The sequence below is a fragment of the Arachis hypogaea genome, chromosome 14, assembly GCF_003086295.3.
Source record: "Arachis hypogaea cultivar Tifrunner chromosome 14, arahy.Tifrunner.gnm2.J5K5, whole genome shotgun sequence".
In the NCBI taxonomy this organism is placed as follows: Eukaryota; Viridiplantae; Streptophyta; class Magnoliopsida; order Fabales; family Fabaceae; genus Arachis; species Arachis hypogaea.
Genome location: NC_092049.1, coordinates 848,972 through 875,825, shown reverse-complemented (window position 1 = coordinate 875,825; position 26,854 = coordinate 848,972). Strand labels below are relative to the sequence as shown.

Sequence of the window (26,854 nt, the reverse complement as noted above, 5' to 3'; positions counted from 1 at the left end):
CAGGAAGGGCAGAGGCTTTACTAATTGCTGCATATGGGAAAGATCAGAATAATGTTAATAACTTGGGATCATCTTGTGACACTATCTTAGAGAAATTGTCTTGAAAAGTTGGCATGACAATTATTTAAGTGCCACAGTGCCCGATTCTTTTCCTAATCTTGTAATTTGAATACCATTATTGTTGTAAACTATATTTTAGTTCAGGACAAATGATATTATGCTTGTCTCTTTCTACTTTTTAATATCTTGTTCTAAAATATAAAATTGGATAGCCAAAACAGCCAAGTCTAGAAATTTTCCCTCACAATGGTTAAAATGTGTCGTAAATTATTTATCTCAAAGTAAATTATTTATCTCAAAAGTTAAGTTGATTGGTTGAGTTTGCGTAATCTTTTATGTAGGTATTTTTCTTTCTTTAATATTGTTTATAAAAGTTTATTTATTTTATTTTACACAGGTATTTTTTAAATAGGTATTTTTCTTTTTCTAAAATAATTTATTTTAAAAGATAAAATTAATAAGTAGAGATCTATAATCAACAACATACTCCTCTTTCCACGTAAACGTGCATCCATGTTCATGTTGATTGATTGTGAATATTTGTGAATATTTATAGAGAATTCTGTTATTTCAAGTGCTAAGATGACAGAAAATAACGAAGAAATGTTGGAATAATGAGTAGGGGTGAGCACGGATGGTTTGGTTTGAGTTTATGGTAAAATTAGAATCGAACCGATCAAAATGTAATTGGTTCGGTTTGGTTCGGATTTGCATTTTTTTGTACATGTACCCGAACCAAATTAAACCAATTAAGAACGGATTAGTTCGGTTCGGGTAATTGGGTACCCGATGACTTTAAAATTCATAAAAAAAAAAAACAAATTTTTATCTTAAAAATTCAACAAGTACAATAAACATGTAACATCAATAGAAATAATCCAAACATGTTAAACACCAAATACATTAAAAACTAAACTCATTAAAATCAAAACATATTAATAATGAATAATCATTGTCTAATAGAAAAGTCATATATATTTTTTATTTTTTTATTTAATTAATATATGATCGGGTTTGCGGGTTGGTTCAAGTTCTGCACCCCTAAAACTGATATCCGAGCCAATCACTAACAAAAACCATCGGTTTGGTTCGGATTGGACCCGATTACCCGTTGGTTTCAGAACCAATTTAATTGGTTCAGTTCGGTTTCGGACGGGTAATCGGGTACCCACTATCCGTACTCACCCCTAATAATTAGACTTAAAACATATGCAATTTTGACCATTTCTAATTTATTTAAGAAAGAGATAAAAATTTGCCAAACATCAAATAATATAATATACCTTTTTTCTGCACGTGTCATAGTCTTACAGGATGCTCATCTATAGCCATATTAGCCACCAAAATTTTGATGCCACCACATACGACACCTTAAATTTTGTGTATGATTTCTATATTTAGTGAATATTAAATTTGAAAAAGACCAAAAATATACATGTACGTTACACAATATTGTAGTGTGTTGTGATGTTTCGAAAGGGTCTTTCTTGCCTTGCATGCACGCCTTTAAAATATGGAACATGTTCCTCATTTTCCTCTTGTTTTGCAATAAGCATATAAGCATGACCCTAGGAAGCCAATTGATTGACCAAGAACATTGAACTACAAACAAAATTAACTTTAATAAATAAATAAATTTAAATAGGACACTAATGAAGAGTTCATGATAACAAGTGAATTTATCATTACCAAATCATATGGAAGCCCACCAAATAGTAGCCAACCGAATCCACTAGTAAAGACATCCTGTAAACAAAGTATAGATCATTAAATTCTTAATCATTGTTTCTTAAAGATGCATGCACGATGTTATAAATGAAGACATGTCATTGACCAACCTTTAAGTTACTACAAATTGCTTGTGTAAGGGCTGAGTTGATTGTTGTATTTAACACAACAATGTAGTTCATAAAGAAAGTAAAAGCACATGACAGAAAGATCAAAGCCTGTACTATGATTCAATCAAATCAAGTCAAAAACTGTCTCAAATATTGAAGTATCAGTTTGCCTGTAATTTAAAAACATATAAATCACATACTACTAAATCACAACATTGAGGTTATAAAAACTTTGGTGCTATATGAAAGTATTATAAAATTATTTAAACTTTAATGCAATCAAAGTAGGACAAACCAGCTCTAAAGCCATATATATATATATACACTCTCTCTCTCTAAGCTCTAATTGGTATTAACTAGCCTTTAAGACATTCACATATTGCTGACAAACTCATATTTACTGATTTTTAAAATTTAAATTTTGTCTATTTTAAGTATTTGTTATGTTATTATGTAGGTAAGTATCTATTTCGCAGTCAAGAACTACGCATGGAGGAAGAGCGCTATAGCATAGTTCTTGCCATAGCAATAACAGCGAAGTGGGTATCCCACAATAGCGCAAACACTGTTTACGAAATTGCTGGGACCACTATAAAACAATGCGGCATTTTTAGAGATTTGGCAATTGTTTTTCTTCCCATCCAACCTTTTAACTTTTACCATTTGCTTAGTTTGGGCATTTCAGAATAAGGAAAGAAGGAAGGAGAAGAAGACTTCCACTTTTCATTTGCTTAGTTTGGGCATTTTAGAGATTGAGCAATTGCTTTTTACTTTGCCATCCAAACCTTTCTGTATGACAGTTCAAATTTATATCTCTACTCCACTGTCCCTTATAGTACTCTAATCGGAATCAAAGGATTACCTAATTGATTACTATATCAATTAATTTTAGATATCTTACAACAATAACATGATAATCATGTAACCATTTTTTTCACAAACAGATGCAAATTTTTAAAAAAATTTACCTTCTATCATGGAAAAGATCACTCTGCATATCAGGTTACTGACGAGATTTGAATAATCTTGGAACATTGTTGGCGCCAAGCAACGTGTGCATAGCCCCGTATTTATGAACCTCCTAACAACCAAGATTCTGCGATATGCAACCAAATGCTCCACTGACAATCTACAGCTATATCGACAACAATATATTTCAGATATATATTCAACAACCTAATACTTTACTCCGACGAATGCTGTGTTCTTAATGGTAAGGTGAACGAACTCTTTGCTGTAGAATCTATGGCCAACCCTTTGCTCCATGCTCCATCTGTGTTATAGTCGTCAGCGCCCCTCGGACCACATAGTATTCAGGTCTAATGACAAATAATGGCTTAGAGCTTTGGCTCGGCTAGAAAGTGGTAACGGTGGTGGAAATATATGTTGTAAGGAGGTAAAAGACAATAGTTGAGTTTCTAAGACAAATTCTGTATTGTCATCGCTGTCACTATCAAAACCAGATTGGACCTACCTTCGTCTGCCTCAGACTCTTCGAAAAACAAATTATTATAGGTTCAACCATTTGTAGAGAAGACCGAATTCTTATGGGGGGATTCGGTTCTTCCCACCTAATTAGATCTTGCTGCACAACCTATTGAGACTACACGTGAAGTAGAATAACTACTGCCAACATCCACCAACTCAATGCAAAGTTCCATCACTTGTTTAGTCACAATCTTTCTATGGCAATCGGACATAGCTCGCACCTGATCATCATCCTTTAGTCACAATACCTACACCGGATATTTCTCATGGTGTCCAGTGAAATGAGCCGATATCCAATTTTTTAACATGCTTAATTCCAAGCATTTTGATATTGACCGGAATCAAATTTTTAAGCTCTGTCAAAGAATGCAGCCGCCAAGTGTATATAACAACAGAATCACTACATTCAAAATGTGTACCATCATCCTTCATAATATTATTGCATTCGGATAAACAACAAACTATTATACGCCTGTTAGCCATTTTGGAGAATGTTTGTGAGAAAGAAGAGAGAATAGATGAAAATGAAGTTATTGGTAGGATGTGATATATATAGCAATTTTCGCGACAAAGCTACATACAATCTCACACGCAGTAGGTGCACTATACCATTATCTCATTATTTGCTCCAGTGAATGCACAATAATAACGTACACCACTATTGGCTACAATATTAATGACTAATTAATGGCAAAACAATAAATTCCGATGGCTTCTAACATTCTTTGTAAACATATTGTTTGTATGTATACATATCTTTCTATGAAGTTATCTAATATGCAGAACTACTATGTTGTAATCTAGAAGATTTTGAAACACAGAATATCCTTTTCACTGTAATATTAGGTCTAGTATAAATTCGATTCAACATAAGGACCTACAAGTCTAAACCACTTTAGAAGCAGTTTAATATGTACACTAAATGTCTAATGATCAATTTGACCTAAATATTAATATTTGAGCAATAAATACTCATCTATGAAATATGGACATTTCGTTGAGTTATTGTGCCTGTGTGTCGGAATATTTCTAACATGATATTCATCGACATTTGTCCAAAGCGCGTGTCTACTGTATCCAACCGTGTTTAATAAAAATAAAAAATTCTTTTCCAAACGTACTTGACATACCGAATAAATACTATCACGTATCAGCATGTCCAATCTTATTCTTAACATGTATTCTTAAAATGAGTTAGAAATAATATATATTATTATTTATTAAACAAAAAATATTTTAAATATTTATATAATAAAAAAATATTAAAACAGTTAAAAAATTATTTTATATTATAAAATCAATAAAATATCAAAATATCATTGTAATTTATCTAAAAATACTTTATATTTATATATATGTCGTGTCCCGTGTTTTATAAGATTTAAAATTTGTGTGTCTACATGTCATAGTGTCGTGTCCCGTATCCATGTCAGTGTCAATGTATCAATGCCAGGTGTAAGTATATAAGTACAAAACGCAATTAAACAATATGGATGATGGAAGTTCAAATTAGACAATATGAGTGCTTTAACTAACCTGAAATCCAGGGAATAATAAGTAAGGAAATTTCAAGGTTGATTGTAATTCACCTCTGAGTGCAGACCACAGCAGTAAGATTGGTCCACAAAGCACAACTAAAATACACAAAAAAAAAAGTACAGTGATAGTTTAAGCACAATTTGTAGTATATACATAGACTAGGGCTGGAAGTGAGTCAAGCCAGCTCGAGCCTCGTTAACAGCTCGATAAGCTAAGCTCATGAGCTGGTGAGCCAAGCTTGAGCCTGGAATTGAGCTCATAAATTAAATGAGTCGAGCTTGAGCTTGGATAAGCTCAGCTCATTAGCTCGTGAGCTGGCTCGATTATATATATATATATATAACAATCTAATTATTAATATTTATATTTATTTTTACATATAATTTTAATATAGGACATAAATAAAAAATTTATAATTTATTGATAGATAAACAATATATAAAATTGATCTTTTCAAATATTTTTTAAATATATAAATTATAATTTATTGATATAGAATTATAGATTATGTATTTATGTTTCTCTTATTTGAGCCAGCTCGTGACTCAGCCAGCTCGTGAGTTTTGTGAGCCGAGCCGTGAGCCAAGCTCAATTTTCGTGAGCCGAGCTTGAACTGGTCTAGCCGCTCAGCTCGACTCACTTCCAGCCTATACATAGATAGAATAAATGAATACCTAAAGAGAAAATAATAAATCTTGATTTTTACACTACCATTACACCACATAGACCAAAAACATTAAGTCCAGTGATTGCCTATTAAAATAATCATAAAACAAGTCAAATATTCTCACAAGGCTGAAAACAAGATGATTAGGATTCTTACCAACACGAGATACAGAAGTAAGGTATACTGCTTTACACATGTTTTCAATGAAACAATTGAATAGCCATAGGAATCAAATGCAAGGTCTCGAGCTCCAGCAATAAACGCACCAAATATAATCACTCCAACACTAAAAACATGAAATACATCAGTTTGGCAAAGTAGGAATATATATTTATATATATACTAAATTAAAACAATGTCGAATGAATACTAAAACTAAATTAAACTGCTCAGATATGTGGTATGACTTTGACTATGCAAATTGAAATGGTTTTAGTTAAAGTAGCTAGGAATTAAAATGCACAAGATCTTCAGTTGGATTATGCAGATGTCTATAGACATGATGGATTACTGACATGATGCACAAGATCTCCAATTAATTGTATTCTTAGAGTTAACATCGTTAACAAAGATTTAATCACGTTTTAATCTATTCTAATATATTTTAGCCATTTTAATTAGGGGTAGCAATAGATAGGGTACGATGAGAGTAGATTTTTTTTTTAATTGTTTGGTAAAGTGTGATTTTTTACTATTGAATATCTTTTCTCACATGTTTTCTTTTGATTTCACTTGAAAAGTGTAAAGTGAGAGATCACACTTTACCAAACAATTGAGGAAAAAAAATTAAGAGAATCTATTCTAAGATAATCCTACTTGCAAGTTAAATTGTTACTAAAACTCAACCTTATTCTACTTACAGATTGAGAACAAGTCAACCCTACTACGATTAACCTGCGGGTATCCGACCCTACCCTTGAATTTTCATAAATATATAATATTATTATATATATACCTAATGAACGTGCAAATAAAATGTTCAACTCTACATAAAAAAATTTATTTAAATTAATAGCACAAACACAAATAAAATGTTGTGATATAATATTATATTTATATATCCTTAAAATAGAATTGATTTTATATAAATAAAAGTGTCAAATTATTAATTGTTGATCTTTATTCAACAGTAGAGACTTTTTGCACTAAGTGAAAGGGCCTTAGTTTAACACTCATTTATAATATATTTTTATAATATATACATATATAGGATGTGAATTGATCGGCTAGGATTAACACTCAACCCGTATTTTATTCGATTTGCGCTCGAATTTGCTCTGCTAGCGAATCAAGTTGACAACCCTATTTAACCGAATAGAATAAAATTAAATACTCGTAAATAGAATCCATGCTATCATCCCTAATTTCAGTTGTAGTGTCGCAGAAGAAAGAACATAAAAAAATGGAATAAGTTGTTCTTTGCATAAATGATCACATCTTCAAAGTAAAAAATATTTTATTAAACGACACCCTAAACAATAGCAAAAGAGAATTATCCAACATACTATTTAGTGAAAAAACACAAGAGGATTTCCTTACCTTATAATAACAATATTTGAATGTCTCTTTCCACCTATAAAATACTCCATCATCATTGTGAAGGCAATAGTAGTTCGCCTCAGGGTAGTATACATAGGAACATTTATCCACGGACAGCTTCCATCGTCACAACCTTTCACCAATTTGTCCAATTAGTAAAAACATATTTTTTATTATCTATAAAAAAAAATTTTTAATTATAAAATTCTAAGCTAAAATTTGATTCAATGATAAAAAGCTACCAAATAAGCAAATGTATGAATACTTACAACATATAGCAAATAAGGTAATGCAAGAGGAAGTGTTTGAGCTAATGTCCTAGATGGCACAAACATCACTGGATTGTAAGAACTGCTCTTAGATTCCGCAGTTGTGAAAGAAATTATCATCAACGATTTCAAAACATAGAGAATGACAAATGCACACGCCATCTGAAACCAACATGGTGAGATACAAATTATTAGGTGGAAAAAATTATTGAGAGAAAAAAATTGATTAAGAAGAAATGTATAAAGTTTGTTCCATGTCAAATTTAGTCCTTTATTGTGAAAATTTGATATCTTTGCACTAAAATATACTATAAGTAGGCTACTAATATTAAGTGAAATAAACCATAATAGAATTATTAATTTAGTTTAAAAGATAAAAAATTAAATTTGTTATTAGTCAAAAAATTTTTACTATATATCAAATATTGTGTTCATTAGTTTCACTTTATTGTGAAAATTAGCTAGATTATAATACTAATAGTATATCATAGGGTTATTATTATTAATGTATTAACTAAATTTTAATGTTATTATTTATATATTTAAAAATTATTTATTTGGTTTCATAATACATGATATTTTTAAATTTGAATAATTTATTAATTAGTTTGTATTTATTTATTAAAAAAGAATTTGAATAATTTATTAATTAGTTTGTATTTATTTATTAAATAAAGAATATTAACACAATGAATAAAAAATAATTAAAAAATATTGCTTAAAGAATAATAAAGACAAATAAACTCCTAACCAATTTAAATTTAGAGACAACTAGGTCCCTGTCCATTTTTGCACCTGACACGTCAGCAATTTTCGTCGAATTTTCGCCGTGAAACTGACAGAAGGACCGGGTTGGCAGACGGAATACAGGGTCAGGGATCGTAATGGAAGGGGTTTTTGGTTAAGAATCGTCTTGTCATTTTGAGAAATGGACAGGAACCGGGTTGGTACTTTACTCTATGAAACAATGCAATAATATAGGAAAAGGATAATATTCATAGATATAATAACCCATAGTGAATTATAAAAAGCACCTGAGAAAGTGACATTACAGTTGTGAATGGGAACCTATATGAAGACAGGGCTGCTTTATTAAACATGATCAATAGAACTGCATAAAATAAACAAAATCAATAAAGAAAAATAATATTTGCATTATTTTCTTATATTTTTTATGATATAAAGAATTTTTTTTAAGTTGTTTTATTAATCACTTTTAATACTAAATTAAAAGGTATAAAAAAAATATACACAAAAGTGTACAAGAGAATATACAAAAAATAATACAAATAATAAGATTCTTCGTCAATAAAATATGAGTCAATTGCTAACTATTTTTATTTTTTGAATTTTTCAGTGCTTAATTTGTTAAAGTATGAGTCCCTTGTGTCTTTTAATGAGTTTTGAGTCCAATCATATATAATGATCTTCACTCTTATAAAGTGTTGAGACATGAATCAAGTAAGGGGAAAAAAAAAACGAAATGAGTAAAATAGAAATAAGATGGTCTTCTCAAAAGGCATTTCTAACTAATTGTGTTAGTCACAAAAAAAAAAAAAAAAAAAAAACTAATTGTGTGTTGGAGGATTTTGGTTAATTATTGAAAAATTAAAGTATTGGAGTTATAGAAGTAGCATGCTTACACATAAGTTGTGAATGCATTTTTGTATTCGAAAATGTTTGATAAAAAAATAGTTAAATACAATGAGAACTTGTTTTATCTAACATTCATTAATTATTGTTAGAATTAATAAATATTAAATAAGACAAGTTTAAATTATTTTTTTCTAGTATTACTGTTTTGTATTATTTATCTTTTCTATATATTTATTGTCTGAAACTTTGTTCCATACTCTATTTTCTGTTTGGGATTTGAACATTAATTATTGAAAAGGATAGTTAGCTTATTAATTATTACTAAATTTTTGAAATCTCAATTCAAGATAAAATAAAGAAAGATGTAACTACTTTTTTTTATTAATTCGTAATAAAGCAGAAAGAATAATTTAATTTGTAGGATGTTCCTTTCTTAACGTATATACTTTAAAAGATTAGATATTAATGTGGTGGAAATTCAGGTGCAGTCGACTTCATATGAAGTTGATACATGAGAGCCGTTAGATGAAAATTCAGTCAAATCAGTCAAATCATTTAACGGATCTGAGTATCAACTTCACATGAAGTCGATTTCACTTGAGTTTTCACCTATTAATGTACGTAAATATAGAACTATATGCTATAAATGAAAGAAATAGAACCTGAAGAGACCATATAAGATAGTGCAACATAGGCTCCTTTTCTTGTCATAGATGAACTTTTATATGGTATTTCATCAGAAAGTGGCAGCTTAGTGTGCTCCATAGAATCCCTTCAAGTGAATTGTTTTTCTCTTTTTGATTTTTTTCCCCTGAAACTTTAAAGGTCAGAGAAGTGATTACTTTGTAACAAGTCATAGTAATTATGATTATTGGGTTGATGGGATTGCATAGGTTTACTTAAGTTGGGGCTAATTAATGTTAATGGATGACAATATTAGTTCATAAATATTTTATTGTCTTAAATTTGGTTACAAAACACCTAACATCAGCCACTAATTATTTGTAATAGAGGATATAATAACATAAAGTAGTTATTACCTTTACAAATTTGTTAAGAGTCTTGGTTTTCTTGTTTTCTCTCTACTGTGATAACATTAGTGCAGTTTGTTACAGTCTTGTCTTTTTCTTTTTGTTTTCTTGCATTGCAAGCTAATCATGTAAACTCTTTATATTGCTGCTATATATATCTGCAACAATCTCCCTCTCTTGTACACTTAACAATTCACTCTCAAGCCATATGCTATGTTCATTTTTGTCAATTCTCACTTCCTATTATAGCTTTCTCTAGTTGTTGTTTCTTTTCTTTAGTCACAAACTCTATCATTTTGGTTCTGTTATTTGATCAATTGGAATCAGTTAGATAATACACCTATTAATGGTACTTTCGAGTAATGCTACGGTGAAGACTAAACACTATAAGAAAAATGCTAACTACCTTTAGATTTTTTTGTTGGATTTTGCGTCGGAAATTAGCGGCAGTTTTACCGTCAAATTTACCAGTAGCAAAGGCGACAAAGTCGTTAGGTCAAAGCATTATCGGTGAATTTTTATTTCTGACGGCAAATTTGCTGGTTATAATTGGAGGAAAAAATAAAATAATAGGCACGAAAGCAAGAGGCAAATTTACTGACGGATTCTCATTTAGTGGAATGGTGCATTTTGGTGAACTTAAAAACATTACCGTCAGATTAATCCGCTGGTAAATCCGATAGTAAGGGTGCCCTAAATTCAAAATGCATGGTCCTCCTTTCTCAATTTCAAAAAAGCTATTCTCTCTCCACTACTCTCCTCTCTCTTCTCTCTCCCCTACAACTACCTCTGGCAGTCCCTCCGGCCACCCTCTGCCAGTGCCAGCTACCTCCATTCTCCTTCAAATTTTGCGTGGACTCGCCTTGATTCTATTTCATCGCCTGAAACGAAGCTGCTCTCTGTCTTTGGCGTTGGTGTCACTGTCGCCACTGGTCCCTCTGTCGTCGCTGGAACTGCGTCTCTTTTTCCTCCTCTAGGTAGGTTGCCCTAATCCCTCTTCCTATTTTATCCCCATTTTTATTTATTTAAATAGAAAAATCTAACCCCTTTTTGAACCACTACCGCACTGTCATCGCTATTACCACGCCGGAAAGGTATGCATACTCTTATTTTGGCATTGAGATTTGAATAATGGGTTATATTTGATTGGGTTATATTTAATTTGATAATGGATTGATTCAACTCAAATATTAGATAATAAAAAATATTTTAGATGCATTGAGGAAAATTAATAAATTTTTTTATGGAGGTCTCTGAATTAAGGAAAAACTTAGCTGAATTTTCATTAAAATTATTTAAAAATATGTTTGGTTTGCGAAAAATGAAAATTACATTTAGTGGAAGATTCTAATTATAGTAAAAATTTTATCGAAATTTTTAAAAAATTAATCAGGAAGTTAGAAGTTATTTCGGAAGAGGATGATGGACTAGAGAAAAAAGATGATGAGTTCGACTAAGGGTAACCTAAATATATTTTAACTAGCTTGTTATACGTTTATACTTTAATTAGATTGTTATATAATTACAATGCAGGCTAGCTTTAATTCTATTTAATGTGTTTATTTATTAAACTTTAATTAGATTGTTATATAATTACATTGCTCGCTAGCCATATGACTGTTTTTATTCTTATTTCAGGTAGATATAACAACAAATAGAAGTGTTGTGAGTCAATCTTATAGTCGAGGTAGAGAGAGGGTGAATAGTAGCACCCATGGAACTTCTCAGTTATTGCCTCTATCTTAGTTATTCCTAAAACATCATATGCACTGGGTGCATAGAATCAGCCCTTCATCATGGTTTCTAATCCTAATCACGTGGATCCTACTTGAGTTATTATTATCAATTTTTTATATTGGGTAATTGTAGTTTTTATTATTCTTGTAATTTATTATAATGCATTATGTTTCTATTTTCTAAGTGTTTAATGAAATACCTCACTTAACTATAGAATATATTTTACTGGTAAATACCTTGTATTGTAAAAAATATATAAATATGTGTAATCTAAATATGAATCACCCTAATATTTTACTATATTTTTAAAAATCAAATTTTCTATTTTAAATTATCCCAAAACAAATGGGGTTAAATTAGATTGATCTGACAATTAATTAATTAGTATCTATAATTTTACAAATTTTTATATGATAAATTAATAAAATATGACGTTTAAAGGATAAATTTAATAAATATTATGTATAATTATATCAAAATAAACCATTTTAAATGTAAAATATTAATTAAAATATGAAAAATATAATATTTTAATATTTATTATTAATTTCATAAATATGTATTTTAGTTAGAGTAAAGTGTCAATTACATCCTAAAAATTTTGACTTCAAGCTAATTAGCTCTTTAAAAATAATTAGATTTTCCACGATAATAAATGGTGGACATGTAATTTATTGAAAAAAAAAGGTGGACATATATGTCCTTTCGTCAATAGATAGTGTGAAACGAAATGGAGTTGTTCATATATTTCGTTATCTACAGTGATGTGTTTCGTTATTGCTATATGAACATGAAAACAATATAATTTTGGATAATAAAACATTCATTATTTTTTGAGTTTTTATATATTCTTTATCAACTGCTCTTTATTTATTATGAATCCTACTAAAACATGTAAAATTTCACTCTAAAAATGGTTATTTATATGATAATCTTTCATAAATAGACACATTACAATAGTTAGCGTCTTAGTGGTACATATAAGCATTATCTTTAAGTTTTACGTAATGAATTAATAGAATAACATAACATAACGTATTTATCGTTTATTATCTTAGAGGATTATGTTACTATTTTTTTTTTAAATACTAATTAGTCCGAAATCAAAATCTATGGACATAATTCTCACTTTACTATTTTAGTTAGTTATTTAACACCGTAAACTACCGTTTCGTAAAGTACGGGTGATAAGACTATGATGGGGCATACGTTAAGATTTCATGATATCATGTTTTAGCATTTGATAAATTTAAAACAGGAAAAGAAATTTACATGAAGCAAAATATTAAAAGAAAAGTATAGGAAAAATTAAATTTTCTGTGTTTTTCTTTCGTTTTAAATAATGACTTTTTTTTATTTACTCTAGAGAGGTAAGTTATAAAATGCATAAACAGAGGGAAGCAGTCACGGCGGACCAGCAGACCGCCGCTAGCTTGTGCGGCGGTTGGCGAGCTCGGGATGAGCTGCCGCTGTTCGATAATGGACGAGGTTAATTGATTGTATCTTCATATGGTAGATTCATTCTGGGTTCAAGCTTTTGGGTTTGGTTTTCATTTTCTCTCTTAAGTCTAATTCAAGGTTACTTTTTATTTACATGAATAATGAATAAGACCAAAAAAATTATAGTTCAGAATAAGAAAGAAAATTACCTGTCAAAGCTTCAAAACTAGCTAAGAGCTCTGAACTCTCCTTACTTGCGATGATGATATGATGGCTTTTTAATTTTTCTTTTTATTTTGTGATGTTGGTTACTTTCATTATATTATGAAATGCTTGATACCTATTTATACTAGCTTATAGAATTAATAATGCAATACTTGATTATAAAATAATTTAAGTGATGAAGTTTGATACAGGGTAGGGGATTAATTAGTCGAATATATAAATTTATTCAATAGTAAAAACTCAAGTACAGTCGACTTCACGTGCAGTTGATAGCTGAGAGTCATTGGATGAAAATTTAGTCAAATCAGTCAAATCATCTAATGACTCTCAGTTATCAACTTCACATGAAGTCGACTGCACCTGAGTTGAGTGGAAACTCAAGTGCAGTCGACTTCACGTGAAGTTGATCAACTCAGGTGCAATCGACTTCATGTGAAGTTGATAACTGAGAGTCGTTAGATGAAAATTTAGTCAAATCAGTCAAATCATCTAACGACTCTCAGTTATCAACTTTACGTGAAGTCGATCAACTCAGGTGCAATCGACTTCATGTGAAGTTGATAACTGAGAGTCGTTAGATGAAAATTTAGTCAAATCAGTCAAATCATCTAACGACTCTCAGTTATCAACTTTACGTGAAGTCGACTGCACCTGAGTTGAGTGGAAACTCAAGTGCAGTCGACTTCACGTGAAGTTGATCAACTCAGGTGCAATCGACTTCATGTGAAGTTGATAACTGAGAGTCGTTAGATGATTTGACTGATTTGACTAAATTTTCATCTAACGACTCTTAGTTATCAACTTCACGTGAAGTCGACTGCACCTGAGTTGAGTGAAAACTCAAGTACAGTCGGCTTCACGTGAAGTTGATAAACTCAGGTGCAATCGACTTCATGTGAAGTTGATAACTGAGAGTCACTAGATGAAAATTTAGTCAAATCAGTCAAATCATCTAACGACTTTTAGTTATCAACTTCACGTGAAGTCGATTGCAACTGAGTTTCCACCTTATTGAATTGGCTTAATTTGTGAGTTGGCGAGACCGATTTGAATTTGATAGGCACTAAGCTAATAAAATATTAAATGGCTGCACTATTGTTGATGATGAGAAGAATGCCCGAAAGAAACAAAACGAAGAAAAGCACTAGTTGGTCACATCAGCATCAAGAAGAGAAGGAAGAAGCTATAATAGTGGGTTTTATTTTCATATTATTGTATTTCACATCTAATAGTATATTCCACATACATATGCATGGTGGCAACAAATATATAATAATGGAGCAACTTTCAAAAGAAAAGATATCTAAATGAATCGTGAGGAATAAAGTAACATAACAAAATAATTAATGTGGGTAAAATAATGTATAAATAAAGAACTTTCTGTTTGATTGTGATAATATAATAATTAGCTGCTATCCACTGAAAGTGATCAATAATGAAATAAGGGAAAGCTAATCTGTAAGCAGTAGCACAGAGGAGTCCTTTAACGATTAACACTATGAAAGTAGAAACAACCTTTTATTCTTTGGAGGGTGAAGTGGAAGACGTGGCTTATGGAACCCATTATGAAATCCCCGTACACTAAATGAATCAACTTTAGTCAAAATTATAATAATAACATATGTCTATATATGTAGATATATAATCATAAAAGTGACTAACTTAGGGTTATGTGTCGTTTTTTCTATGAGCTATATATTATATATAAGTGGGTAGTGGACGTATAAGTATTAATGTTGGATTACAAGTTTTATTATTAGTTAATGAAGTAAATCAATTCTGTTGGGTAGGCAACAAAAAATGTAATCAATGTAAGTAACAGATTATATTATAGGTTCATTAAACCTGAAAAAAATATATTATCCATCTTTACTCTTAATTACACTTTTCTCCTTTCTCATTACCTTATTTTCACCACAGTTACTCCACTCCTCCCTCTCCTATTATGCTGTCAATATCGCCGGCAATGCTGGACCTTACCGCCGCAATAAAAAAATATCTATGTACAATAAAAAAAAACATCCATCGAACTTAAAAAAATATTCATGTACAATAAAAACGAAATATCCATATACAATAAAAAGAAACATACGTGGCCAATGAGTAATAGCTCAAATGGCATAAACTCTCCATACTCAATTAAGAGGTTGCGGGTTTGAGTCTTCTATCTTTTCAAATTTTTTACCAATGAGTAATAGCTCAAATGGCATAGTCTCCACATACTCAATTAAGAGGTTGCGGGTTCGAGTCTCCTATCTTTGGTAAAAAAAAAAAAAGAAACATACGTGATGTACAATAAAAAACAACATTTATCGAACTTAAAAGAAACGTCCATGTACAATAAAAATTAAACATCCATGTACAATAAAAAGAAATATCCGTAAGGTTGTGCGACGCGATGCATGGAGAACAAAGTTGGGCTACCTGCAGCGGTGCAATGGAGGCGTGACGAGATTGGGCTGCGGGCGGCGGTTAGGGAGGTGCGACGAAGCATGGATGTGTGCGACGGTTGTGGACACATGAGGGAGCCGGAACGCGTACGGTATTTCGCGAGAGTCCGGCAGGAGATTGTGAGGAGCAGAGGTAGGGTACGATGCGGGTATGGGGGAAGGGTTTGTGGGTTGGTCACGAGGAAGGGGGGAAACGTTATTATGGGGCGGGTATTTTGCTAATCCTTATTCCGTTAATGGCATAATGTGTTGGCAACATACATATTAACTTGTTACATTGGCCGTTAAAATAGGCCAAATTAATCGGATCAGTCCGTTTATCTATTTAAATGGATGGATTTTGTCTCTAAAATTAAGTCCGTCTAAATTTCAGGTTAAATGGGCTGAGTCTGATTAACCTGAAAAAATTGACGGATTAAACGGGTTAGTTCCAGGCTAAACGGGTGGCCTGTTTATTTTTTTTACATTTTTAAAAAAAATAGCACTTGTAGCCAATATTTCTCTCGATCCGACCTGAAAATCTAACCCATCAATTTAAAAAAAAAATACTATTTGTTTATGGTTTTTGACCTAAAAGTGATTTTTTTTTGTCAAAATATTTTTCAAAAAATAAAATAAAATGATAAATGGACCAACCCGTTTAACCCATCAAACTGACTATAAATGGTCTAGATTAAAAAAGTTATAGCTCGCGAATGAAGCAGGCTTAAACGGGCCAAATCTAAATGGGCCGGACTAGCCCGTTTGACAGTTCTACTAGTCAATCTGGCTTGGCAAATGTCAGGTAAAAAGGACCAACAGTTCACTAAAATGGTAAATTTAGTTTTGGCTTAATTTAAACATTTTAAATTGAAAGTTATAAAATGAGTTGAAGAGAAAAGTTGAAGCAAAGAATCGCATTTTTTTATAATTTATAAAATTGAATATACAGAACTCATGAAATAGAAAATTATTTTATTTTTTTTGTCTCGTTTTAAAGTAGCAGAACAAAAAATGATAATATAATAGATATATAGAGAATGAGTGACATCACGATATATTTTGTTTCGACCACGAAGTATAATGTGACTTATGTTCAGTTTTTACTAAAAATTATGATAGAATTTTTACTATAATCAATATTGATTATAAATGCCAATTTCAAAAGACTTACACTCTGTCATTTATCTAAGCTAACTCAAAATTAGTAACTTTTAAGTACTAACCCAACTTAAGCAAGAGAAATTAAGTGCACTCTAATTTCAATATATTTTTGAAAAATAAATATTCAAATAAAAGTATAAAATGATTTGTGTGTGATCAATTTCTTTTACTTTTTGTATGTCTTAGTATAAACTTAATTATAGACAATATAGTTATTGAAACATACTCAAATAATAAGTAATAAAGCTATATCATTAAAGGTTGTGTTTTTGGTTGCGTTTTTTCTTGAATGATTCCTTCATATATAATAGTTTAATCTCTTCTTCAATAAAAGAATCATTTTCTTATTTATTAAAGTAGCGATTGCACGCCAATGAGTAATAACTTAAATGGTATAGTCTCCCCGTACTCAATTAAGAGGTTGCGGGTTCGAGTCTCATATCTTTGATAAAAAAGAAAAAAAAAAAATAGCGATTGCACCTTTCAATGTTATAGCTATAGCTATTGGCTTGATTGAGATTCATTTCCTTGTTTACCTTGATAGTAATGTGCAAACAACTTTTCAAACACAACTTAATATGATCTTTAATGATATTATTTCTATTATTGCTGTTTTTTACAATTTAAATTTGCTTGTTTGGTCATCTTTGATTTTTTTTTTTCTACAATGCTCATTATAACAAATTAGTTAGAATAAAAAATTATCAATTATTTTTGTCATCACAAAAATTAATGTCCACATCTTAATTCAACAATTCCACATCTTAATTCACCAAGCTTGAACAACATAGTATACAATGTAGGAACACTCTACTGTACAGATTAGGGTTGTATAGAAAAAGAATTAAATTCTTTTTATAATTATTTTTTATTATTTTATTAATATTCAAAATATGAATTCCAATATTTTTAATCTCTCTTTCATCACATAAAAGAAAAAATCTGTAAATTTACATCTTTACCTTATAATTCACCTACAATGTATACACAATGCAAGAGTTGAGTTTTAGACCATCCTTTTAAGCATATTCAATGGTGGATAGAAAGTGTATTCATACTTTCTTCTAGGTAGTGCAATATAATATTTTTTTTAGTTTACCTAAACTTCAAAAAAATGTGGTTAAAAATAATTTTAACCGTATTATAAAAGTTTAGCTAAACTAAAAAAAAAAGGTTATAGTCCAAGGGTACACCATTGAATTTCCTAGCCCATGGTATTGCAAGCACAACCCCTTCTCATTGTAGGATTTGGCATTGGATTTGTCCCTTCATTAGTCCATTTTATATAATCCATAGATTTAATTTCGAGATATTGTATAATCAAGGATTGACTTCAAGGACGTACAATATCAGGACTTGATGAGCAGCAAACGAAATAGTTATTCACACCACTTTTTCTCCTCTGCAAATTCTGGGAAAAAAAAAGAAAAATAAAAAAAATGAAAGAATTAATTAGAAAAAGAATTCTAATATTTTTATGAGAAACAAATCTTATTAACTTTCATTGAAATATAATAGGTAACGAAGGAAAAGATCGTTGAGTAGCTTTCATTTAAAAAAAATTATAAATAATTTATTGAGTAAAATATTATTTTTGTTCTTAATATTTGGACAAATTTTAAAATTGTACCTAATTTTTTAAACGTCTTATTTAAATTTATAATATTTTAAAATTATTACAATATTATTTTATCGTCAATTTTTTTAATAATTCTATAATCAAGATGCATTGGTGGGATGTTACAATCCACTGTGAAAGACTAATTTCATATTACTGTTAATAAAAAAATAAAAAATTAAATAAATAAAAGAAAAATTATACTAGCATATGACAGAACGAAATGTAATTAGAATTTTGTATTACTAGTATTATTTTTCTTTCATTTATTTATTTATTTTTTTACTAATGGTATAATATGAGATTAGTTTATCATATATAGTATAGATTATAATATCCACGTATGTATCTCTATTACATAACTGTTAACAAAGTTAATGGTAACATAATATTGTAACCATTTTAAAATGTTAAAAATTTAAATATGACGTTTAAAATGTTAGGTGCAATTTTAATATTTAAATTAAATGTTGGGGACAAAAATGATAATTTATTTATAATTTATTATTGCAATAATTTAATGTAAAATATTAAAAAAAATTTGTTACTCTATAACTTTAAAAAAAAAAAAACAATTCCCAAAACTAATATTTGAACTCTAAATATTATTGTATAGTTTGTTAGAATTTTTTTATATATTTAATAATTTACTAAATTAGCCAAAAAACCATAATTCAAATGGCATGGCATATATCTTTCTCCTACTTAGAAATCTCGAATTTGAGTTTTACTTGATGTAACTTGATCAAAAAAAATATATTAAACTAAATATTCAAGTTTCTTTTCTTAATATGTGATATTATTTAAATTTTTATTATCATAAATGCTATATTATAAAGGTGGTCAAACATTATTTTAAATCCCAAAATTTGGACTAAATCTTAATCTCGTTTCTAATTTTTGAAATGTCATATTTTGTCACAAACTTTTTATTTTGTTTTACTTGTCTTTTATTGTTATTTTTCTCTTTCTGTTATTTTTTTATTACTTTCACTACCAAATTACTAGAAGCACCACTATAACTAGGCGTGTTGCCCCAATAATGTAGAAGATGAGAGTGGAGAAAATGATCAGAATATTTTTGGAAGAAAGAATTTTGATTTTGATCAAACTTTTAAAATTAGACGAAATAAGACACTTCCAACAAAAATAGAACATTTCAATTTTTAGGAACGAAATTAAAATTGAACCAAAATACTATGGACTAAAACAACATTTTACCTTATTTAAAATTTTAATATGTTCAAGTTTTATTTATATACTATTTTATTAGTTTCTCTAACATTACACTACTCAAATTATACACTTATTTGCTAAATTAAATGGTATAATTAATACCGATGCCTTGAACAAGTGATGCTAAATATGTATTGAACAACTAATGCAAATATGAAATTATATTTTAATATTAGGACAAGCATATATAAATTAAAGAGGTATACGTAATAGAAAGATTAAAATTAAGCTTGAATCAATTTATTTTTTCGTTTGGTTGCATATTATATGAATTTAGAAAATTATAAACTCCTATGTCCAAATCCAATATAAATAGATACGTGTTGTAACATATCTTGCCAAAAAAAAAAAATCACAAACATCATTTAGCCATCCAGCAAGGAGTGCATCGCTTCTAAATTAATGAATGATTATAAGTTATATTTGCATATAATGATTCTAAAGAAAAAAATTTCTGCAATATATATACTTTAAGCCATACACTTTAAATCCTTGAAAAAAAATTGTATACAAAGAAAAAAAAAAGAAGTTTTACAATATATATTGCATTATAACTCCAGCAAACATTAAAGAATTTTATAAAGTTTAAAGACATAAAGAAATCTTAGGCTTCTCTTGCATGTTTATTGAATATATACTATTTTTTTCTTTTCTGCAAGTTTATATACTAGTTATTCTATAAGCATTTCATGATAACTAAAAATTTTTAAGAGTAAAATTATAAAAAAATAATTTATTTAAAATAAAAGTAATATGATTAAGTATAATTTACTTAGATGTGATTAAAAAATAATTGAATACTATGTATAGTAAAAAATTGAAATTATTGAAGGATAAAATTAAAATTTATTTATATGTATCATTTTTGCTCCAATGTTTTCGTCCTATTTAAGTCTCTAACGTTTCAAAATCGTCTCAATTTTGTCCCTCCGTCAAGGATCCCTAACGGTAGGACAACATTGAGTCAGTTTTGAAACGTTAGGGACTTAAATAAGATGATTGAAACGTTAGGGACAACTTTGAAACTTACCCCAAACTTTGGAGACAAAAACGATACTTTACTCTTTTTTTTTTTATTTGAACAATATTACATGACCAGCAAATATTATCATTTTTAGCCGGTATTTAGTTAATAATAATTTACACAAATATTTACAAACGTTTTACCCAATAAACATATAATTTGTACATAAATTTACTAGAATTTTACACACATAAATTAATACAAGTTGTATTCGTATTTTTAGAGTTTGTATATATAAATTAATAAAATTTATTTGTTAAAGATAATTTAGCATTTGTGCTGACAAAATAATAATAAAAAAATACTAAAAATTGAGTTTCTGTTTTTACTTTTAGTTTTTGGGTGCATGTATCCCACGTGCAATGATTAACCCATAGGTTCATTAGAAAATCAAAGACTTTACCTAACAATGATCCATGTGTGTTTTGATTAGGGGGTATGGACCAAAGGTAGGTGAAGCACTGAAACAAAATTAAAGAGGATTATTGTGAGAGTACTTACAGTAGGAGGAGGAGGAAGAGGAGGATCTTCACTAGCAAGAAGAGCACGTGCACGATAGGGATGGAAGTGATGATTTGTTTCATTCCCAAGGCTTAAACGCCTCACTTCACTCAAATCTGTCTTTTGATTCTTCTTCTTTTCACGAACTTGACCAAACACCATTGAATAATCTGTAGGCGCTCCTACTGCCTTCTTCTCCCATGCTCCAAACTTCGGCACCGTTGCCTTTACTGCTTTCTTCTGCAACATAATTAAAAAAATCAATACATAGTTTTTTCATACTCAATTAAGAGGTTGCGGGTTCAAGTCTCTATCTAAAAAAAAAAAAAAACTCTGTTTTATGATGCCCTGAACGTGTATTGGTTAACACCCCCAATCATCAACCAACACACATTAACTAATACACGTTCTAGGGTTTCAAATTAGGCATATTCTACAACGATAAATTAAATCATCAACCAACACACACATAATCAATCTGATCCAAGATAGCAAGAAAATTAATAGGCTAGAAGCATTTATTGGATCGGATTTTATCCAATTTCTGTTATGCTATGCAGATTTAGGAACTTACCTCTCGTCTCTCCATGGCTAGATCATCAAAAGTTAAGGTTCAAATATGGAATGGAAAGCTTCAATTAAGATTCTTCCAATAGAAGAGGATGAATGATGGAAAACTAGGAAGACAACTGAAAATTTATGTTTTGTGATTAGTGTTCAAGATGTCCTAGCCTCAACGAAGGGTTAATAGGATTCATATATTTATTCTTGACATGTCTTGATAAAAGTAAAAATAGGAGAAAAACCATATTTTCCTCCCTTTAACTTACTTTTGTTATGAACTGTTAAAACCATATCCAAAGTTAGTTTAGATGCGCACAATATAGATGGTAAACAGAAATGTTAGGTTCACAACCACTTGGTGTACACTAATAATACACAATTAAGGTTTTTTTGTAAATTTAATCCAAAACTCCCACAAAATACAAGTATTTGCAAGGCTCAACATAAGTAGAGAATAGAAAGAAAAATAAATAAAATAGAAATATTGGGTGACCAAACTTTTTTTTTTTTACCAAGTGAACTAAATTAGACGATAACCAATAGTCCAAAACCTTCGGAAAGCCTTCTTAACGTTAATACCAAAAAAATTCGTAAATCCTTGTTTTCTTAACATTCATAACAAAAACTTTAATAAACATTTTTTATAAGGTGGAAACTCAGGTGAAGTCGACTTCACGTGAAGTTGATACCTGAGAGCTGTTAGATGATTTGACTGATTTGACTAAATTTTCATCCAACGACTCTCAGGTATCAACTTCACGTGAAATCAACTTCACCTGAGTTTTCACCTTTTCATAATCCTGTTGTTTTAATCTCTTCAAATTTCAACTCATTATCTCCATAATTTTGTCACTTATGTTCTCTTGAATTAAAATCCTTAAATCCGTTACTCGATCAATTTTGAAGTCATTACTCAATCTCATTTATCTTTGAATTTCTTCTTTAATAAGGATGATTGTAGTTCAAATTAAATAAATCAAGGGCAAATGGTTCTTTTCTTTCCAACAACTCAAATAGAACAAGTTTGGATTTTGGCTAAATTTGATTTATTATAGTTTTAGATGCTTTTTTATGCATGATTTTAGAGATAATCTATTTATTTTTTGTATTTATTAAAACATAATTCAGAATTTTTTATTTAAATTGGAAGTAATGAACATCACCATGTCATGAAGGAAGCATATACCAGTTTTGTATTTAATCTTTGAAATTCTATAACCTGCTTAGACGTTGCATAATGTTGGTTCTTCAATATAGAAAATTTCGTCATGTCAACTGTGCCAATCAATAGCATTAATGTTATTAACTAGCACAAGTTAGGGACATTGTCCTCAGGACTTTAACTATAGAGAAATGGTAGGAGGCAGCAATTTTTGGGATTTATAGCCATTAAATAATCATCAATGAGATTTTTAATGGTATGAAATTAGTGTGAGATTTCATCCAATGGCTCACTCTTCTTTGATGGTTACATGCTGGACAGAATTTGATAAAGTTACTGGCCCTAGACTTTTTCTTAACTATATCCTGAGGAGAATTTGTTCGGAAATGAATTATCTCCAGTTTTTTTAATACTTGAGAAAATGAAGTGTGATTTTTTATCATTAATTTTATAAGTGAGACCAAAATTAAATATAAGAGAGAGAACAATAAAAGATGAAAAATCACAATTAACATCATCCATTTTTTTTTTCACTAGAGATCCATTCCGAAATTTGTCCTGATTGGGTAACACTCATTATCTTTCTTGAAGAATACTCGTGTACCAATACGCATTGTTAAGAGGACAACTCTTATGTCTTGACCACCGTTAAAAAAATGACAAAATATTATGCATTACATATTATAAAAAAATGACAAGATATTATAAACTGTGATTCTTGAATTTTTGCGAAATTCAATTGTAAAATATTCGAAAATCACTTTTTTCGTAAAAACCGGGTTGTTACAGCATTTTCATGCACGGCGAAGTTATTAATGGTTGTATTCCAAGTAATTATATCCTTCTTATGCAGGTGATTAAACACATTAACTACTTTCTCTCTAACCTCACATTTTGTATACATATCAATTAAGGCATTTCCAATAAACAGGTTCCTTTATAACTAATTCTTTATGGTAATTCTAGGTAACCAATAACTTTGTTGAACAATATGAACAACCACTACAACTACTAATCAAATCAAAATACACTATATCTCTAAATTATCCACCTAAATCTTAATATTAGAATAACCATTCGCACACCTAGTGAAATGAACATCCGATATATCCATTATTCACATTATTTAGTATTTTCATTATCTACCTATACTTTTCCATTCTTTATGCATACACATGCACCTATGGATGGAAAAAAAATCCGAACTCGTGGATACCCACAGAGTTTATGGGAATAAATCCTTTCAATTGTTAAAAAAAATTGAGAGTGTAAAGTGTTATCTCTAACCCTTCATTGTTCTCTCTTTTATATTTATTCTTGGTCCCACTTATAAAATTAATGGTGAGACATACTTTACTCCCTCAATTGTTAAAAAACATTGAGAGGATCCATTTCCTAGAGTTTACCCGTGACGGAAAGAAAAATGAGGATTCACAAAATTCTCACGGGACAAGAGGACTCTCCTCGTGAATAAACAGAAACAGAGACGAGAATTGAGGTACCCATTTTATGGGAACCCGCAAAATCTCCACTAAAGTAGAATTACTTATATAATCCTCTTTTATACACGGATCATTTTAGTATGACTATGTTATGGTGACTACTATGACTATAATGTTTTAAAAAGTGTGACTGAAATTAAATAATACTTTTTTATTGTTAACAATGTTTTTTAAAGTAATACTTAAAAAAAGTATTACCAAAATATAAAAAAAAAATATAATTTTAATTTTAACAACACTTGTATAGTCACCAGCCACCATAGTATAGTTATACTAGAATTCGTCTCTCTCTCTCTCTCTCTCTCTCTCTCTCTCTCTCTCTCTCTCTCTCTCTCTCTCTCTCTCTCTCTCTCTAGATGTACGATATTCTTTTATCTATACATTTTCTCTCTTCAACCACACTCTAGCCCTCCCCCCTCTTCATCGGCGATACCAACTACGTCATCGCCGACTTCAACCACACTGTCACCATCTTCTGTCGCTGAAGTCTAAACTTTTAGTCGTTCTTGTGTGTCACTGTCGCTGGAGGTCTCCTGTCGCGGAAGGTCTCCCGTTACCGTCGTTAAACCTCTCCTGTGGCAGTCATCGAATCTCTCCTGTCTCCCTCACGTTGCTAAACATGTTATCTCCGGCAAACACTTCCAAGTTCATCTTTTTCTTCTCCTGAAACTATTACTGTACATTGTGTTGTTATTATGTTGCTATTAATGTGAAACTGTTAGTTTCTGAATGTTGTTGGTAGTTATTTTTTTTATCCTATGTTAATAAATTTTATAATTTTATTTTCTAAGTGTACCGAAACTAGAAATGGCAAACATCAATTGAAGCTTATCATATACTATATTCATTATTAAAGTCATCATCCTCAACTTTTAATTATAGTTGAAAAACCGAACCAATTTAGACAATTGGACCGAAAAATTGACGACCCAGTATCTAACCGGTCTAGGTAGTGCATTGGACCAAACAAAAATAAAACTAGTAAAAATCGATTTGACTCGGATGAATTTTGCGAAAACCAGTGAATCGACTCAAAAACCCGGACCAATTTAGATTTTCTTTTTAAAAGAATCCTGCCCTAAATCACGTCGTTTGACATTTTTAATCAAAAAAAGAATAAAATATTATTTGTACTCATGAAAGCTCTAAACGCTCGTGTACCCATGAAATAAGAAAATTAAGGGTATATAGTTTTATAAAATATATAAACCCTAAAAAATTACCTAAAACCTCCAAATTACCTCTCTCTCTCTCTCTCTCTCTCTCTCTCTCTCTCTCTCTCTCTCTCTCTCTCTCTCTCTCTCTCACAAAGACCAATCTATTATCGCTAGATCAACCCTTATCGCAACCAACTCCAATTCACTTTTGCGGCGTCTAACAAAAGATGAAGGAACCCATCTGGACATCGTAATAGGAGAGAGAGGAGTCGAACCACCTCGGGTGGGACGCGACTACAGTGAAGTATTGAACCCACCTTGGCGCCACACGAAGGCAATGAGGAATCGAATCCACCTTGACTCTGAAATTATTGGTAAAGCTTTTTCTTTTTTTGAAATTGTTTCGGTTGCGGTGGATTTGGGATTTTATTTTTTCTTTCATGTGCTATGATTGAAGAATAGAAAAAGAAGATGAGTTGGCAGAGGGTGTTAAAGTCTGTGCAGACACTTGCTGGTGATGGTAGAATTGTGCATCTGTAGTTGAATATGAAGAGGGAGAAGGGATTAATAATAGTGGAAAGATAGAATTGTAGAACTGAAAAAGTGGTGGTGATAACGACATCGCAATTAATGTTAAAGTGAGTGGTTAAGATTATGAGAAGCTATGGTATGGGTGGTTAAAATTGACAACAACAATAAAAATGGTAGTTATTAAAAAAAAAGGGACAATAGATTAATAGATTGATGTTAAAGAATAATTTAAAATTTTTAAATAAATTTTTAGGATTTAAATAATTTTATCGTATGATGTTAGTCTTTTATGGGTACAACTTCAATTTTATTATTTCATAGTTATTGTTACGTGGATAATCTGAAATTGGTGGATTGGGCTCAAATGGAAGGCCCAAACGTTCGAGGAGGATGGTCTCCGACTCGCATTGCGTCCGAGAGCCGCCGTCCGAGTTGTATATGTTTGAGAGAATGTGGGTGGTACTTGCAAAGACACTCCAATGTCTAAGTCAGCAAGAGTTTAAGCAGATTTAGAGAATCTTGAAACTTCTGTTTACC

The 26,854-nt window shown here is 30.2% G+C and overlaps 1 protein-coding gene and 1 pseudogene across 2 annotated transcripts in view; both read right to left on the bottom strand.

The window, feature by feature from the left end:
• Window positions 1-22,298, bottom strand: part of LOC112740822 (uncharacterized) — a 27,653-nt gene extending 5,355 nt beyond the window's left edge. Inside the window, exons 1-3 of one of the 2 annotated variants that reach the window (XM_025789462.3) lie at window positions 21,976-22,289; window positions 21,402-21,641; window positions 17,851-18,433 (exon numbers count right to left, since the gene is read on the bottom strand). In XM_025789462.3, coding sequence (XP_025645247.1) covers window positions 18,356-18,433; window positions 21,402-21,641; window positions 21,976-21,990 — 333 coding nt within the window. In that variant the 5' untranslated portion in view covers window positions 21,991-22,289 and the 3' untranslated portion in view covers window positions 17,851-18,355. Of the gene's footprint in view, window positions 1-17,850; window positions 18,434-21,401; window positions 21,642-21,975 lie in introns of those variants that run through there. The other variant, XM_025789464.3, reaches the window with a different exon arrangement.
• Window positions 1,315-13,530, bottom strand: LOC112740821 (UDP-N-acetylglucosamine transporter UGNT1-like; annotated as a pseudogene).
• Window positions 22,299-26,854: the final 4,556 nt, after the last annotated feature.